Here is a 16,326-nt window from a genome sequence, read left to right as displayed (position 1 = left end):
CAATTGTCCATCTCAGGATACTGCACACCCAAAGCCCAAGTAACTAGGTGGAGGGGGATGTGATTGGATAGGAAAGCCCCCTTACCTCGGTCAGTGGACTTAGCTGGTGGACAGACGCCTCTCTGCCAAGTCAAACTGCTTCCCTCTAGACTGTAAGCTCGTTGTGGTCAAGGAATGTGTCTGATCGTTGTCATATTGCACTCTCCCAAGTGCTTAGTACAGTGTTCTGCACACAGTAAGCACTCAATGAATACAACTGAATGAATGAATGACTTGCACAAGACTACCACTTCCCACACTCTCTCTCGACGCTGATCCTTTATTCATCTCCCCAACCCAGCTCCATAACATTTATTTACCTATCTGAAAATTATTTATTTATATTAATGTCGGTGTCCCCCTCTAAACTGTAAGCCTGCTGTGGGCAGGGAATGTGTATGTTTGTTGTGATATTGTGCTCTGCCAAGTTCTTAGGAAAGTGCTGTGCACACACTAAGCGCTCAATAAATGCAACTGGCTGACTGACTCTCACCCCTTGGTTGCTCTGGATAAAAAGATAGAACTCAAATCCTCTAAGTTTCCTTCCCTGGCTTTTCAACCAGTTCCCTCTCCGAGGCCCATGTGGCCGAAGCATCTTCCTCCAACGGACAACCTCACATCCCAGAACCTCCAGAGGGTCTGTATCGACATATCCAACAAGGGGAGCAGTGTGGCATAGTGGCCATCCATTTTCCCCCTCTACTCTGTTAGTTCATTATGTTAGCTCTGTCTCCTATTTCTGCTATATTGTACTCTCTCAAGTGCTTAGAACAATGCTTTCCATATAATAAGCACTCAGTAAATGTCACTGATTGATTGACTGGAAAGAGCACAAGTCTGAGAGTCAAAAGACCTGGGTTCTAATCCCTGGTCTGCCACTTGTCCGCTGTGTGAACCTGGTCAAGTCACTGAACTTCTTTTAGTCCAGTTACCTCATCTGGAAAATGAGGATTAAGATCGTGAGTTCCATGGGGGGAATGGGCGGTGTCCAGCCTGAATACCTTGTATCTATCCCAGTGAATAGTACAGTGTCTGGCACATAGTAAGGGCTTAATAAATATCATAAAAAAATACCCACCATCAGGACAGGGCATGGTAACTGGAATGATTGTACATTAGTCTATAAACTCATTTTGGACAGGGAATATGTCTGTAATATCATTATATGATACTCCCCAAGGTGCTTAGTACAGTGCTCTTGCTTAGTACAGTGCTCTGCACACAGTAAACGCTCAGTAAATGCAACTGACTGATTGATTGATTGACTCGTTTCTCAGCTGAAGGCCATGTTCCTCTTTCTTCAGGGGCTAAAAGGAAGCCCTAAACCTGGTCAGTTAATAATAACTACGGTCTATATATTATATATACTATATACCAAGCACCAAGGTTGTTAGAAGATAATCAAACCAGACACAGACCCTGCCCGACAGTTTAAGGAGGAGAGAGAAAACATGGCATTTTACATTTTACAAATGAGGAGAGAGGCACAGAGCAACTAAATGACTTGCCCAGAGTCACACAACAGGCAAATGGCAGAGACAGGATGAAAACCCAGGCCCCCTTACTCTTAGGTCTGTTCTTGATCCTCTAAGCCACACTGATTCTCAAACATAATTCCACACATATTGACTTTTTCTTTCAAGGAACCACAGACCCAGAAAGACGTCTACAGCGGTAAGCTCCCATCCTGGGGGAGGAAGGAAGCAGAACACTGTTTCACCTTGTCTTGTCTAAGGCGCCATCTTTGCAATATCTGAGAGGCTGAGACAGAGTTGAAGACTCTCAGGGGGATCTGTCTTGTAACTGTGCTAGACTGATGAAACAGCCATCAAGCAACTGAAAAAAGATCATTTAAACACCCTTCTCATGCTTCCTCCTCCATTCTCACAAATCTTTCTCTTCTTCCCTTTACCAACCAAATTAATGCCTGAGATAGATATTTTATGAGCACTTCAGTACTTACAGTGGTGGGGGAGGGGGGTGGGTGCATCTGTGTGTACACATGTGTATTTTAAAAAAAGACTTGGATCCCAAAATCCAGGTTAAATTTAGGGTTTGAATGCATAATAAAAGTAATAGATTTAACTCAATAAAATTTCTTGTATGCAGCCAAATCTGACAAAGACACTCCCTTTATCAATCTTGCCATCCACTCTGTTCATCAATCAGTGGTATTTACTGAACTCTTACTAGAGGCAGCACACTGTTCTAAGTGCTTGGAAGAGTATAATACAACAGAGTTAGGTTTACAATGCCAATTCATTTTGGAAAAAAAATTAAGCCTATACAAATGTTCAGCAACCTTTTCGACCGTGACCAGTGTCGTAGCATTGTAAGACTTCAAAGTAGGGAGAACATTAGTAGCCTGAAAATGGAGAATGTCACTAGTAGGAAGGTTTCTTTCTCCAAATTATTGTCTGCTTAGACACAAATTTATTTTAAGTCCAGAGTTCATGAGCTTTTACTCATCTACATGACTTCAGTAAGCCAGTAAAGATACCTTGAAATGTTTTATTTTAGATCACTCCTGTGATGAGAAACAGCATAGCTTACTGGATAGAGCATGGGTCTAGGAGTCAGAGGCCCTGGGTTCTAGTCCTAGTGCTGCCACTTGTCTGCTGGGGTACCTCGAGACAGCCACTTAACATCTCTGTGCCGCAGTTCCCATTTCTGCAAAAAGAGGAATTAATACCTGTTCTCCCTCCTATTTAGACTGACAGCCCTGTGTGTGACATAATTATCTTATATCTATTCCAGCATATAGTATGGTGTTTGTGCCTGCCACATAGTAAGCGCTCAACAAATAAAAGCACTTAAAAGCAACAACAACCAGAACACATAGTTAGTGCTCAACAAATGCCACAATTATTATTATTATTATTACTCTCTCGGCTCTGCCAACTGCCTGCTGTGCGATTTTGGGCAAGTCACTTAACTTCTCTGTGCCTCAATTACCCCCCCTGTAAAATGGGGATTAAATCCTATTCTCTCCAAATTTAGACTGTGAGCCCCCATGTTGGATTGTGTCCAGTCTGATTAACTTGTATCTACCCCAGCACTTAGAACAGTGCTTGGCACACAGTAAGCGCTTAACAAGTACCATGATTACTTAATAATTAATGATCAGAATTGTGAATGTAAGTCCTACGTTTTAAGGATGGCTCGGAGTAAACAGGTAACAGCACGACAGAGTTACTGGTAAAAAGCCTCATAAACTCCGCCGCCCAACTCCTCACCGTCCCCCATTCTCGCCTATCCCGCCGTCGACCCCTGGGCCACATCCTCCCGCGGTCCCGGAACGCCCTCCCTCCTCACCTCCGTCAAACTCATTCTCTTCCCCTCTTCGAAGCCCTACTTAGAGCTCACCTCCTCCAAGAGGCCTTCCCAGACTGAGCTCCCCCTTTTCCCTCTGCCCCCTCTCCTGCCCCTGTACCCTCCCTTCACCTCCCCTCAGCTAAGGCCCCCTTTCCCCCCCCTTTTCCTCTGCTCCTCCCCCTCCCTTCCCCTCAGCACTGTGCTCATCCGCTCAATTGTATATATTTTTATTACCCTATTTATTTTGTTAATGAGATGCACATCACCTTGATTCTATTTATCGCTATTGCCTTAATGAGATGTACATCCCCTTGATTCTATTTATTGCTACTGTTTTTGTCTGTCCGTCTCCCCCGATTAGACCGTAAGCCCGTCAATGGGCAGGGACTGTATCTGTTGCCGATTTGTCCATTCCAAGTGCTTAGTCCAGTGCTCTGCACATAGTAAGCGCGCAATAAATACTATGGAATGAATAAGACACCGGAAAGAGTTCCTTTTGGACATATTTCTTTGCAGTATAGCAGGAAGGGCTCAAAGTAACGATGAAAGCGGGCAGCTTCTTGAAATGCAATCATTCTTAACACCGGCTGGAAAGTCGGAATTTCTTTCGAGGCCCATCTAGAGAAATCTATAGACCTCAGCGGTAGGACCGTTGGGATAACAGGCATCATTAGATGGTTTTAATCACTTAAGAGGAGGACAGAGAGCAGTCTGGGTTGCTTTTCGTCCTGTCTCCCACCAGACTACTCTGTCTGTGCTGCCTCCTCAACTGACAAGTGCTGCCGACAAACCCCTTTGACAGCAAGACCTTAAAGACTCGGGAGACGTTTTGAGGGTCAGGTTGGGAACCTCCAAATGCACAATCATCTTGTCTGATGGAGGATGTCTCATCACATTAGACTTATGACACTGGCCTCTACTGAAATTGCGTATCACAATTATAATATCTGTGCTATTTGTTAAGTGCTTACTCTATGCGAAGCAATGTACTGAGCACTGGAGTCGGAGCATCAGGTCGGTTACATCTCTGTCCCACATGAGGCTCACACTGCCAGAGGTTATCGGGAAGGTCACTAGGTCAGGCCTCACAACCACAATTAGTTGGGAAAATTCGGACTAGGATGAAATTACTCAGCTATTTTTGTTAACCTTCTATTCCATTTTAGCCGAACATACGGGTGCCGGGGCCTTTAATTTTTCTTGCAGTACTTTTTCCTCATGACCCGCTCCTGGAAGAACGAATATGATAGAAGTGATAGCTACTGGAAGAAAAAGTGAAAGAAAATATTGTTGTTTTCATGAAATACACTAATAAAGTCACTAAGAGGTCGTGGGTTCGACTCCCGGCTCCGCCGCTTGTCAGCTGGGTGACTGTGGGCGAGTCACTTCGCTTCTCTGGGCCTCAGTGACCTCATCTGTAAAATGGGGATTAAGACTGTGAGCCTCACGTGGGACAACCCGATGACCCTGTATCTCCCCCAGCGCTTAGAACAGTGCCCTGCACATAGTAAGCGCTTAACAAATACCAACATTAACGTCAGATTTAAAAGGTTAATTCAAAGACTGCCAGGCAATCGCACCACCACCCTGTCACCACTAGGTGGCAGGACTGATCCACGTTAGATTTCCAGCTTCGTTGCCTGAGGAAACTGCTGAGATGGAGGATGGGGGACAAGGGAATTGAATAAAAATGAGCATTTATAATGTTTTGATTCAATCCGTTTTGTTTTCCACACCTCCTGGACCCACCCTTTTTCCTCCACAGCACGTAGTGTGTGTCTTTTATCTTCCCCCCTCTATCAAGAGAAGTGAATAATAATAATAATAATGTTGGTATTTGTTAAGCGCTTACTATGTGCAGAGCACTGTTCTAAGCGCTGGGAGGGGGGATACAAAGTGATCAGGTTGTCCCAGTGGGGCTCACAGTCTTAGTCCCCATTTTACAGATGAGGTAACTGAGGCACAGAGAAGTAAAGTGACTTGCCCACAGTCACACAGCTGGCAAGTGAAGAAAACCTTTGTCCAGTCTGATCCACCGACAGACAGAATTAGAGAAATTAGGGGTGCACTGAGACATTTATATAATAATTGAAGCTGGGACAAAGTTGATAGAACGTGCATAATTAATAGTTAGCAGTGTCCCTGAGATTGATCACTATTACCGTTATTATTTAGAGTTATCTCTAACGTGTATATGCTGGGGCTCGCCAGTTGGGAAGTCCTAGATCGCAGCTGAAAATCCTTCAGTTCTACCTTAACTGATTAATTTAAACAGCACTTAGAACAGTGTTTGACACATAGTAAGCTGTTAACAAATACCATGATAATAATATAGCAAAACTATGAAATGGGGTGGGTGAATTTGTTTGGTGGGGAAGGTTGTCATGTCCCTTCTAGCAACGGATGTGATGAGGACCATTAGTTTGGCCTCTAAATTTTCAGGGGCAGTTGTTTGCAACAGCAAACCCATAGACAGTAAAAGTGTAAGGAGGAGTGAAAATCAACAATGCCACTACACAGTGGTCCGTCCAGTCAAGTATCCGACTCTGGAAACGGCCACAGAATGCTTGAAGGAGCCACATGGTGGAAGAGAATAGTGGAATTTTCCCTGAGCCGTGCTGCTGACAATTTCAAATCCTGATAGGGAAGGAAGTCTAAATGATAATAGGTCTAATTCAGATTCACAGAAAAATCCGCTATTTAGATACATCAATCAATCCATGCATCTATCAATGGTATTTTTTTATGGCATTTGTTAAATGTTTACTGTGTGTCAGGCATTATTCAAAGCATGAGGGTAGATACAAGCTAATCAGGTTGCTCACAATGCATGTCCCACATGGGGCTTACAGTCTTAACCCCCATTTTAAAGATGAAATAACTGAGGCGCAGAGTAGTTCAGTGACTTGCCCAAGGTCATACAGCAGACAAGTGGCAGAGCCGGGATTAAAACCCAGCTCCTCCTGACTCCCAGGCCCTTGCTCTATCCACTAGGCCATGCTGCTTCCCTGTTTAGCACTTACTGTGCTTATTGAGGGCTTACTGAGCACTTACTGTGTGTGAAGCGCTTTGCTAAGCTCTTGGAAAAGCACAGTGCAGTAGAATTGGTAGATGCGGTCCGTGCCTACAGGGCCTTACAGTCTACAATTAAAACATGACTGGCAGAGCCCAGAGAGTGAAAATGGAGCTAACTAACTGGTATCCCTATAATTAATTCCTTCATGTGGATTCTTGGACCCAAAGTCTTAGAACTGAGGCTTGGCCATCCTTCCCCGTGGGAGAAGTCCAACAGTCACTAGGATCACAGCTGCAAATTGACCTGCAACTTAACAATCGGGATCTCTTTGCCAATGCCGTGGCATGGTAAGACACCTAGACTAAGTCACACGCTTGGACAAATATATGTATCATGAGAACTGTAATCTTTGAGCTGCCAGGAAAACGCTGTAAATATAGCAAATATCAGGATGCCATATAACCAACTGCCAAAAATGAAACACCCAAAGGTCAGTCACTGACACACCGTTTGCTTTTTGTTCTGGGGTGGACAGATGCGTCGGTGGTAAAAAGCATTGGTCCTGGGGAAGGAGCTGAGAGTCACTTTGGGAGAGGAGGCAAGGGGTTGAGCGGGAGCAAAAGAGGGGCCACGGCTCCCAAGAGGATCCGAGGATCCTGGTTCATTGCCAGGGTCAAGTCCTTCCTGCCAGCCCAGCAGGTTGGGTTTTAATGAACTCGAGAACTTGGTTTCTGGAAGCAGAAACCAGGGGCGAAAAGAAATGGTGATTCCTTGGATTTGCAGAATGCTTTCATGTCACCTAAACACTTTCACCTGAATTAATTTCACAGCACCCCTGTGGGTGGAAATGAACTCTCCCTCCTCTCACCTCCACTGCTGTGACCCAACTCCAACGCAACCCAAACAGTCTTCTTTGGCCTTGACATCTTAGGGCTTAGGCCAGCTTCAGAGACACACTCCAGAAGGTCCGACTAAGCCCAGCCCTCACATTCCGCCTGTCTAGCACCGGCTTAATCACTGTGCCCCGATCTCATCTATCTCACCGCCGACACCTTTCCCACATCCTCCCGCTATACTGGAACTCCTTCCCTCTCCATATACTCCAGACCACCACTCCCTCTTCAAAGCATTATTAAGGTCACATCTCCTCCAAGAGGCCTTTCCAGACTAAGCCCTCTTTTCCCTGGCTCGCTCTCCCTTCTGTATCATCTATGCATCAAATAACACTATGATTATATTACAATATTACACATTAGTGAAGTGCACTTTCATTCCATTTGTTCAGGGTCCAAGAATGAAGTGATATTACTACAACAGTGAAAATTTTGCATCCTGAAAGACACGGGTAGACCCAGCTAAGTCTTCCAAGTCTTCTAAGTCTGTGATCTTCAGAGAGTTAATTTTCACCCCACCCTCAACCCCACTGCACTTATTTACCTATCTTTCAACTTTAGATTATAAATTTTTTTATTTATTCTTATTACTGTATGCCTCCCCCTCTAGGCTCTAAGCTCATTATGCTAATTCTGCTGTATCGTACTCTCCCAGACGCTTATTACAGTGATCTGAACATAGGAAGCACTCGGTAATAAATACCGCTGATTGACTGAGGAGAGGCCGGACCAAAAATCCATCTGAGTCATGTATCTTGTAATCTTCTGCTTTTCTAATCAAAATTGTATCCTAGCTGAACAAGCTACACTTTGAGGTGTTAGAGGCAGATATATCAATTTGGATACATATTGCCCAGAAAGTCTTCTGCCTGAAGAATTGGGATTCTTTTATAATCCGGAGGCAAATCAAAGTGCCAGTGAAATATGCATCTTAGGTCACTTGGGCTCTCCCAATGGCTCAGGCCTCTACAGATCCAGGCTTCTTTTTAAGATCATGTTTTCATCTCACTTTTTCGGTAGTTTGGGCAGTAGGTCTGGAAAATATGTATTTGGAAAAGCTTCCTCTCGGAAGGCTATGCAATCTGTTGAAAGAATACTGCGTAGGAAATGCTATTTTGTTTAGCTCTATGCTACAATACTATGATTGCCTCCACACTGAATTTTTAAAGAAAAAGTGAACAGAGCATACTAGAACAGACATGTTTGTGAGGGTCATATTCAATAAATGTAATATCTCATAGCTATTGAAAATAAACAAATATTCCAAAGCAAGGAGGTTCCGATGAGCAAGTGATCATGGAGGTGAAAATTATGGTACTGCATGTAGAAAGATCTAGGAGGGCTGTCAATAAATCTTACCTTCTTAAAATTATTTAATACCTCATACTTCCAAGACGGATGGCAAAGAGTGGGTTTTCTAGCGCTGTTTTCCAACTTTGCAACTTCACTGTCTAGCCTAGATAAAGAAGCAGCATGGCCTAGGGGAAAGTGCATGGGCCTGGAAATCAGAGGACCTGGGTTCTAATTCCACTCCACCACGTACCTGTGTGACTTTGGACAAGTCATTTAATTTCTCTATGCCTCGCTTCTGTCATCTGCAAAATGGGGATTCAATCCCTGTTCTCCCTCCTACTTAGATTGTGAACCCCATGTGGGTCTTGATAAGTACAGTACCTGGCACATAGTAAGTGCTTAACAAAGACCATCACTATTATTATCTTGTATCTACCCTAGAGCTTAGTATTATGCTTGGCATAAAGTAAGTGTTTAACAAATAACACTATGATTATATTACAATATTACACATTAGTGAAGTGCACTTTAATTCCATTTGTTCAGGGTCCAAGATTGAAGTGATTTTACTACAACAGTGAAAATTTTGCATCCTGAAAGACACGGGTAGACCCAGCTAAGTCTTCCAATTGGTGGAGGATGCGGAAGTAGGTAGGGGTGTCTCAAAGAATCTTAGTACAATCTATATTGTAATAATAATAATGATGAGGATGGTATTTGTTAAGTGCTCACTATGTGCCAAGCACTGTTCTAAGCACTGGGGTAGATACGAGGTAATCAGATTGCCCCTCACGGTGCTCACGGCTTTAATCCACATTTTACAGATGAGGTAACTGTGGCACAGAGAAGTGAAGTGGCTTGCCCAAAGTCACACAGATGACAAGTGGCAGAGCCGAGATTAGAACCCACAACCTCTGAGTCCCAAGCCCAGGCTCTTTCCGCTAAGCCATGCTGCTTCTCTCCCAAAAGCTTAGTACAATGCTTTGCATGCAGAAAGTGCTCAATAAATATGATTGATTGATTGGTTAGATCTAGAATATTTTTCCAGTGAGCAGCTGGAGAACATTTGAAAAAGGACAGCCTATTGATGTCATGGGAAGAGAGAGAAACTGGACCTTTTTTTGTCATTAGCAAAACTGGCAACACCCTAAGAATGGGTTGGCTACTTAAACAAGAGCCCAAGCTATTTCTTTTAAGTTCTAGATAATACTTCTAGAGAATCAAGCGGAAGGTGCCTCAAGGGAGGGCACTGTAACTTTTATTTTTAAATAAAACAGTGTTTGGATCATAAATTATAGCTTTTTATGATGTAAACTTATTTTCGCTAATTGCCCAACCTTTATATGAGGGATACTATACACTCTCTCATCTCAAATGAAACGTTCGCAGTCAAGAATATTTTATAACAAAAGTAATTATAAAGGAGTTTGATGTGGGAGAGAGTCAGGTATATGAGATAGGTGGAGCATAGGTGTAGTTTGAGAGTCTAACAAGTGAGAAAAAGTCATAAAGCTATATATAACACCTCAGTGGCAACTGTCTTTTAAATGACTTACTGTAACGATTATTTAGAGATACAAAATCTATATAAAACATGGACATTTATGAAACGGGTGCACTTTCTAGAGGACTGTGGTAAATTGATCATGAAATTCAAGCTAAAGCAAAAAAGACAGGTTGGTTTTTTTTTTTAATGGCATTTGTTAAGCCTCTATTCTATGCCAAGCACTGTTCTAAGCATTGGGGTAGATTCAAGTTAATCAGGTCAGACACGATCATCTAACCCATGAGGGGTTCACAGTCTAAGCAGGAAGGAGAACAGATATTGGATCCCCATTTTACAGATGAGACCCAGAGAGAGGTGAGAGAGAGAATCTGATAGTTAAATATTTACCTCAATGTTCTTAAAAGGCTGAGGAGTACCTTGCAGAAGCAATGCCATGTTAACTTTATTGATGGAATGATTAAAGCTATAGCCAGAGAGTGGTCAGTTTGTACTGTTTTCATTCATTTGGAAATACAAGCTTAAGCTTGCCTTACCTAGAAATGGAGTTTCATGTCTGAAAATACACTGAGGTAGTTCTCTCCTATATGAGATGTCATCTGACTATTCTAGCATGGAGTTATTTTATTTTAAAATAATTTATAACGCAGGGCTCACTACCTTAATAAGTTTCCGTTTCCATTATAAATCCAATTTTGGAGGGTTACAGTGTCTGGCACTTCATCTTCCGTGGGGCTGAAACTGACTGTTTTGGGGTGGCTTTGAACAAGTCACAGAAATTAGAGCCAGAAAAGGTTCATTACATGACTTCATTTCTTCTTTTTGCCTCCCAGTAGAGTGGAATCTATCCCCACAGTACATTGATGCCTGTGTTCAAATAAACGGCACTTCACAGACACTTATGACCAAGCTACTGCGACCATTTCTTTAAATCTGTTTTTTCCCTTGCTCACTGCTGTCCTTTGCATCTGTGTCCAGTCACCTTCAACTTGATTATTTTTTCAACTGGTCAACTAATCACAAGTTAACAAGTCCGGAAATATTTTGTTTCCCTTTTAAGAGCATCCTCTAGATTCTAATATGGAACAAGCTAAATAAAGAAAATTTGAAGGATGAAGGGACCCATTTTTGATGATTAAAACTCAGTGAACCTGTTCCTGAGCATGTGAACAGGTTGGGTGATTCCCCTTCTAGATTGTAAACCCCCTCTAGACTGTAAGCTCCCTCTTTAGACTGAGAGCTCCTGTGAACTTATTTACCAACTCTGTTGTATTGTACTCTCCCAAGTACATAGTACAGTGCTGTGCAAATAGTAAGTGCTCAATAAACACCGCTGATTGATTGATTGATTGTAAACTTCCCAGTAGACTGTGAGCTCCTTGAGGGTAGGGATTATATCTACCAATTCTATTGCACTGCATTCTCAAGTGCTTAGTACAGTGGTCTATACACAAAAGTGCTCAATGTAAACCAGTGATTGTATTTTAGGAAACCCCTTAGGTGGGATGTGGGGAGGTGTTAATTCCCCTAAGGAGCAAAGTTATATTCCCAGGCTGTTACCATCAAAAAGGTATGTTTCTCAAAGCCAGTTACCTTGTTCTGAGTCTCTGAGCACTTGGTCCTCCTTGAACTTTAGCCAAACCAAAGTCAAGATAGTGGGGACTAGTAGGCAGGGAAGAATAAACATGTATGTAAGGGAAAGGAAACAGAGGTCCACTCATCTAAACAGCTGTTAAATCAATCGATCAATGAATTGATGGTATTTATTATTTACTAGCTTTATTAGCCCTGTGAGCAGAACACTGCTATAAGCGAACACTTGGGAGAGTACAACAGAGTTGAACATTAAAATTAGTAGATACAACTGAATTTGTAGATACGATCCCTACCCACAACAAGCTCATAGACAAGAGGGGAACACAGACAATAGAATAAAAAATTATGGATATGTACATAAGTGTTGTGGGGCTGAGGTTGGGGTACAAATCCAAGTACATAGGTGATGAAGAAGGGAGTGGGAGTAAGGAAAAAGGGGGTTTAATTTCAGAAGACCTCTTGGGGTAGATGTGATTTTAATAAGGCTTTGAAGATGGGAGGAGTGGTGATCTGTCATATGTGAAGAGGGAGGGAGTTCCATGCCAGAGGCAGGACATGGGTGAGGTGCCTATGTAGAGATAGACAAGATAAGGTACAGTGTTAAGTTAGCATTAGTGAAGTGTGTAGACCGGGTTGTAGTAGGAAATCAGGGGAGTAAGGAAGGAAGAGGCTATAATAAAGTAAAAATATGGTAGTCAAATATCAGAATGTCGATTCTACTCAACTCTCTTCTTTCCTCTCTCCTTCCCTCCTTCCCTCCCTCAGACTCCATTCCATTCCCCAGAAAGCTCTTCCGAGTAAAGCATACCATGTGATGATCTTCACTGCCCTGATGATCTCTGCTTCTCTCCTCATGTAACTCCATCACACCTCCCAAAACAAACAAAAACCCTATAGAAAAGCAGAGAAAAAACTGAATGCATTGTCCCAGATAGCATGGTTGCTCTATGTATAATGCATTGAAAGCACATATGACATTTTGGCTTATTGTGTTACAGAGGACAGGGACCCTTGAGGGTAAATTTCCTATAAAGCACTTAGAACCCTCGGAGGGGCTCAGTAAATAATCACAGCATAATTTAACCCCTTACACAACAACTTTAACATTAACAGAGAGTATCTCTTACTCCAGGCAGGCACATGGGCATTACAAGTTAGGCAGAAAAAAAAACACAAACATTATCTTCTAACTACCACTGAGAAGAGTATCTCTTTTTGTCTTTAAAATTGCTTGGAAATCTACCTTTAAAAAGATGCAGTGAAGGCCAGCAGTTTTCTTCTTCCACTCTCTTCCTCATCTTCTACTACTGCTAGAAAAAAAATTACATTTCTGAAATAATCTCATTAGTAATTATTTTTTTTCTTGGTTCAGGAGAGAAGACTGGAATCCTTTTTAAAGCCCCTACTCAGTAAATGAATCCCCTTTCCTGACTGCTCACTGTTCTGATGCACAGTTTGAAATTGCTTTTCTGTATATTTAAATTGTTTATTCTACCTTCCTGGCTAGTTTTCACTTGGCCCTACTGAGTTACTTCCTCAAAAGTCAGAGTTAAGGTCATGCCCTCATCTTTTGCTTTTAATGACCTCCTCTCTGATGGTGGAAGGTATTTTGGAAGCTCCTAGTTGTGGTGGTTCCATTTGCAGAAGTTTTCCTCTCTGTCTGTGATGAACATATGACTATCGGTGCTGCTCAGTGATTCCCTGGGACTATATAAGGGGACAAGGGGCACGTTTAATCATGAATAAAAGCTCTCCTTTCAGTGGCAATCAGCACATCTTTCAAGGCATTCCACCAGATCCTTCCTCTTTCTTAGCAATTCTCTTCACCCGCTATATCCCGACTTGCTCTCTTCATTCCTCCCAAGCTAATCTTGTCCTGCACCTCATTCTTAACTGTCCTGCCTCTGACCTTCCTCCTACCTGGAGCACCCCCCCACTTTGTATCTCCCAGATTATAGTTTACCCATCTTGAAAGTTTTCCTGAAAGCCTACCTTCTCCAGGAGGAATTCCTTGATTGTTCCATGTCTCCAAATCAGATCAGCTCAATAATTATCTTTACCACTCTTGTATTTTCTCACCTTGTACCAATTTACACTTATTTATTTTTCCATTTTTTTTCTATATACCTGTAGTGTTGTTGGTGCGCCTCTTCCATTATTGGAAGTATTTTTTTTTTTTAAAGTGTCTTTATTCTGGACTGTAGACTGCAAGGCCCCCTCTAGAATGTAAGCCCCCTTCTAGACTGTAAGCTTCTGCCTAGACTGTAAAACCTCCTTAAGACTGCAAAATCCCCTCTAGACTGTAAATTCACTGTGGGCAGGGAATGCGTCTGTTATATTGTTGTGCTGAATTGTCTCAAGCACTTAGTACAGTGACCGGGACACAGTAAGGTCTCAATGATTGATTGATTGATTAAGATGTCTGTCAGGAGTGTAGGGGAACATAGAAAGAAGCAGAATTAAAACAGTAAGGGAAAGGATAGAAATAGGGAAAGAGATAGAAATGATAGTGCCTTGAACCTATGAGCCTATAAGTTTGCTTACTAAAAAAACTCCAAACAATGATGTCTAATTCAATGTTTTTTCAATGATTTTCCTATGCCAACTTTTCACACTGGAAAAATCAAATGAGTTGACAATCTTCTAAATCCTGCCTTTATTAGCAAGGGGGCCAAAGCGTATAGCTGGAAATAGGAGTGGAATGTTGAAATATTTTAACACTAAAGAATAGGGGTGTACCTTCCTGGCAGGGAGTAATGAAGATGAAGGCTGAAAATCTTTTTTGAAAACTTTTTTTCAACCCACTCAGAGAAGAGAAGTCTAGCAAATGCAATTTGTAGCTGTGGATTTATGACTGATAGGCTCCAGTTTCAAATAAATACCTGGTCAATTTAAATTAACATTGAATTCTAGACCACATCACTGTACAGTCTTCTCTCAGGTGCTTCCAGTTAAAAAACAAAAAAGAATATGTTACTGAATTGAAAAAGAAATCTATTAAGCATGAGCGGTAAATTACCTTCAGGGAGCTCAAAGAATAAAGCCTGCCCCTTTCAAAGTGTACTTTGAACTGAGGTGTCAGTGTCTGTTTGAACAACTAAAAAACTTGTCTTCATGAGCTGTATCTTTCAGTGAAGAATGTCATCCAAATGCTGACCTGATTCAACACAGCTTAATTTTATGATTTGAGTAAGACAGCCTTAGGCAGCATAGCTGCAAGTTAATGTTGCAGGTAATAATGTATTCGGATGCAGATTTCACTGATTCCTCTACTCAGGAGCCTGAAGTCTGTAAATTCCTCTCTGCAGGAAATCTCTCTGGTCAGAAATCACAGCAGGGTTCCCAGTGGGATAAGTTAAGAACCAGAGGTTTTTCATGGGATTAACAACTCTTTAAGAAGGAGAGAGGCATCATGAAAGAACTCACACAAGCTTAACTAATGTCATGAAGTGCACATGCACCGTACTCCTCTTAGTTTAGGCTTTACACCTCTCCCCTCCCTGCCTTTTGTCTTGGGGTTACTAAAGCCATAATAACGTAGAGAATTGGACATGCTGAATTTACCGAGAGGTAAGGATTTTAGATGAGGCCTGGGCAGAGTTCAGGGATAATGATTTCTAAAGCAAGATTAGAAGAGCTAAATATATGGTCAGTTGACCAGACTAGGGCCAAGCAAAGGAAGGCTTGAGGAGGAAGGTTGAGAGTAAAATATCTGTAAATAAATAGACATGTATTATCAACAACAAAGGGAGATAGTTTTGTCATCATAAAAAAGTGTAACGTGGACAAATTGGATGAGATTAAGAAAGTTAAGACAATAAAAAAGTAAAAATAATACCGATAGTTGTGATATTTTTAAACCCATCAATCGATAAATGGTATTTACTGAGTGCTTACTGTGTGCAGAGTACTGTACTAAGCACCTGGGAGAGTACAAGAGAATTGGTAGACATGCTCCCTGCCCACAAGCAACTCACAGTCTACAGTGGGAAACAGATATTAAAATAAATATGGATAAGTACATAATAAGTACTGTGGAGCTGAGGTTGGGGCAAATATCAAGTGCTTAAAGTGTACAGATCCGAGGGGATGAAGAAGAGAGAGGAAGTAGGGGAAATGAGGGCTTAGTTGGGGAAGACCTCTTGGAGAAGATGTGATTTTTTAAAATCTTTGAAGGTGGGGAGAGTGGTGGTCTGTCATATATGGAGGAGGAGCGAGTTTCAGGCCAGAGGGAGGACATGGGCAAGGGGTCAGCAGTGAGATAGGCAAGACTGAGATATCTGTGAGGAGCAAAGAGGGCACTGGTTTGAAGGAGAAAATCAGCAAGCTAAGGTGAAAGAGGGTGAGCTGACTGAGGGCTAGTATGCTGTTATCGCTTGTATTATGTTACATGTTCTGTATTTCCTTAAGTTAGTTTCCTGAATCAGCATGATTTGGTGAGTAAAACCAAATCAAATCCCCAAAGTTGGGCATTTGGAACTTTGAGGAAAGAAACAAACCTGCATTCTCTGCTCAGCAGGGACTCAGAAGCTAACAGCATCTACCTACCCAGAACGATGGCTTTCTCAGGTTGCTAGTCCAAGAAAGTGAAACTTCCTGCCCTTGGTTCAGCTCTGGCACTGCAAAAGAAGCAAGACCCATGTCTTCCTGTTGCCCTTTGATCTCTCATA

General features: G+C 42.1%; 1 protein-coding gene across 2 annotated transcripts in view; it reads right to left on the bottom strand.

Moving 5' to 3' along the window:
- Window positions 1-16,326, bottom strand: part of PDZD8 (PDZ domain containing 8) — a 203,782-nt gene that overhangs the window by 104,134 nt on the left and 83,322 nt on the right. The window contains exons 2-4 of one of the 2 annotated variants that reach the window (XM_029080994.2): window positions 16,205-16,275; window positions 12,900-12,966; window positions 12,465-12,547 (exon numbers count right to left, since the gene is read on the bottom strand). In XM_029080994.2, coding sequence (XP_028936827.1) covers window positions 12,465-12,547; window positions 12,900-12,954 — 138 coding nt within the window. In that variant the 5' untranslated portion in view covers window positions 12,955-12,966; window positions 16,205-16,275. The remainder of the gene's footprint in view (window positions 1-12,464; window positions 12,548-12,899; window positions 12,967-16,204; window positions 16,276-16,326) is intronic. The other variant, XM_029080993.2, reaches the window with a different exon arrangement.

The sequence above is a fragment of the Ornithorhynchus anatinus genome, chromosome 16 (assembly GCF_004115215.2).
Source record: "Ornithorhynchus anatinus isolate Pmale09 chromosome 16, mOrnAna1.pri.v4, whole genome shotgun sequence".
Taxonomy (NCBI): domain Eukaryota; kingdom Metazoa; phylum Chordata; class Mammalia; order Monotremata; family Ornithorhynchidae; genus Ornithorhynchus; species Ornithorhynchus anatinus.
The sequence above is the reverse complement of the archived record's forward strand: the minus strand, read 5'-3'. Positions and strand labels throughout refer to the sequence as shown.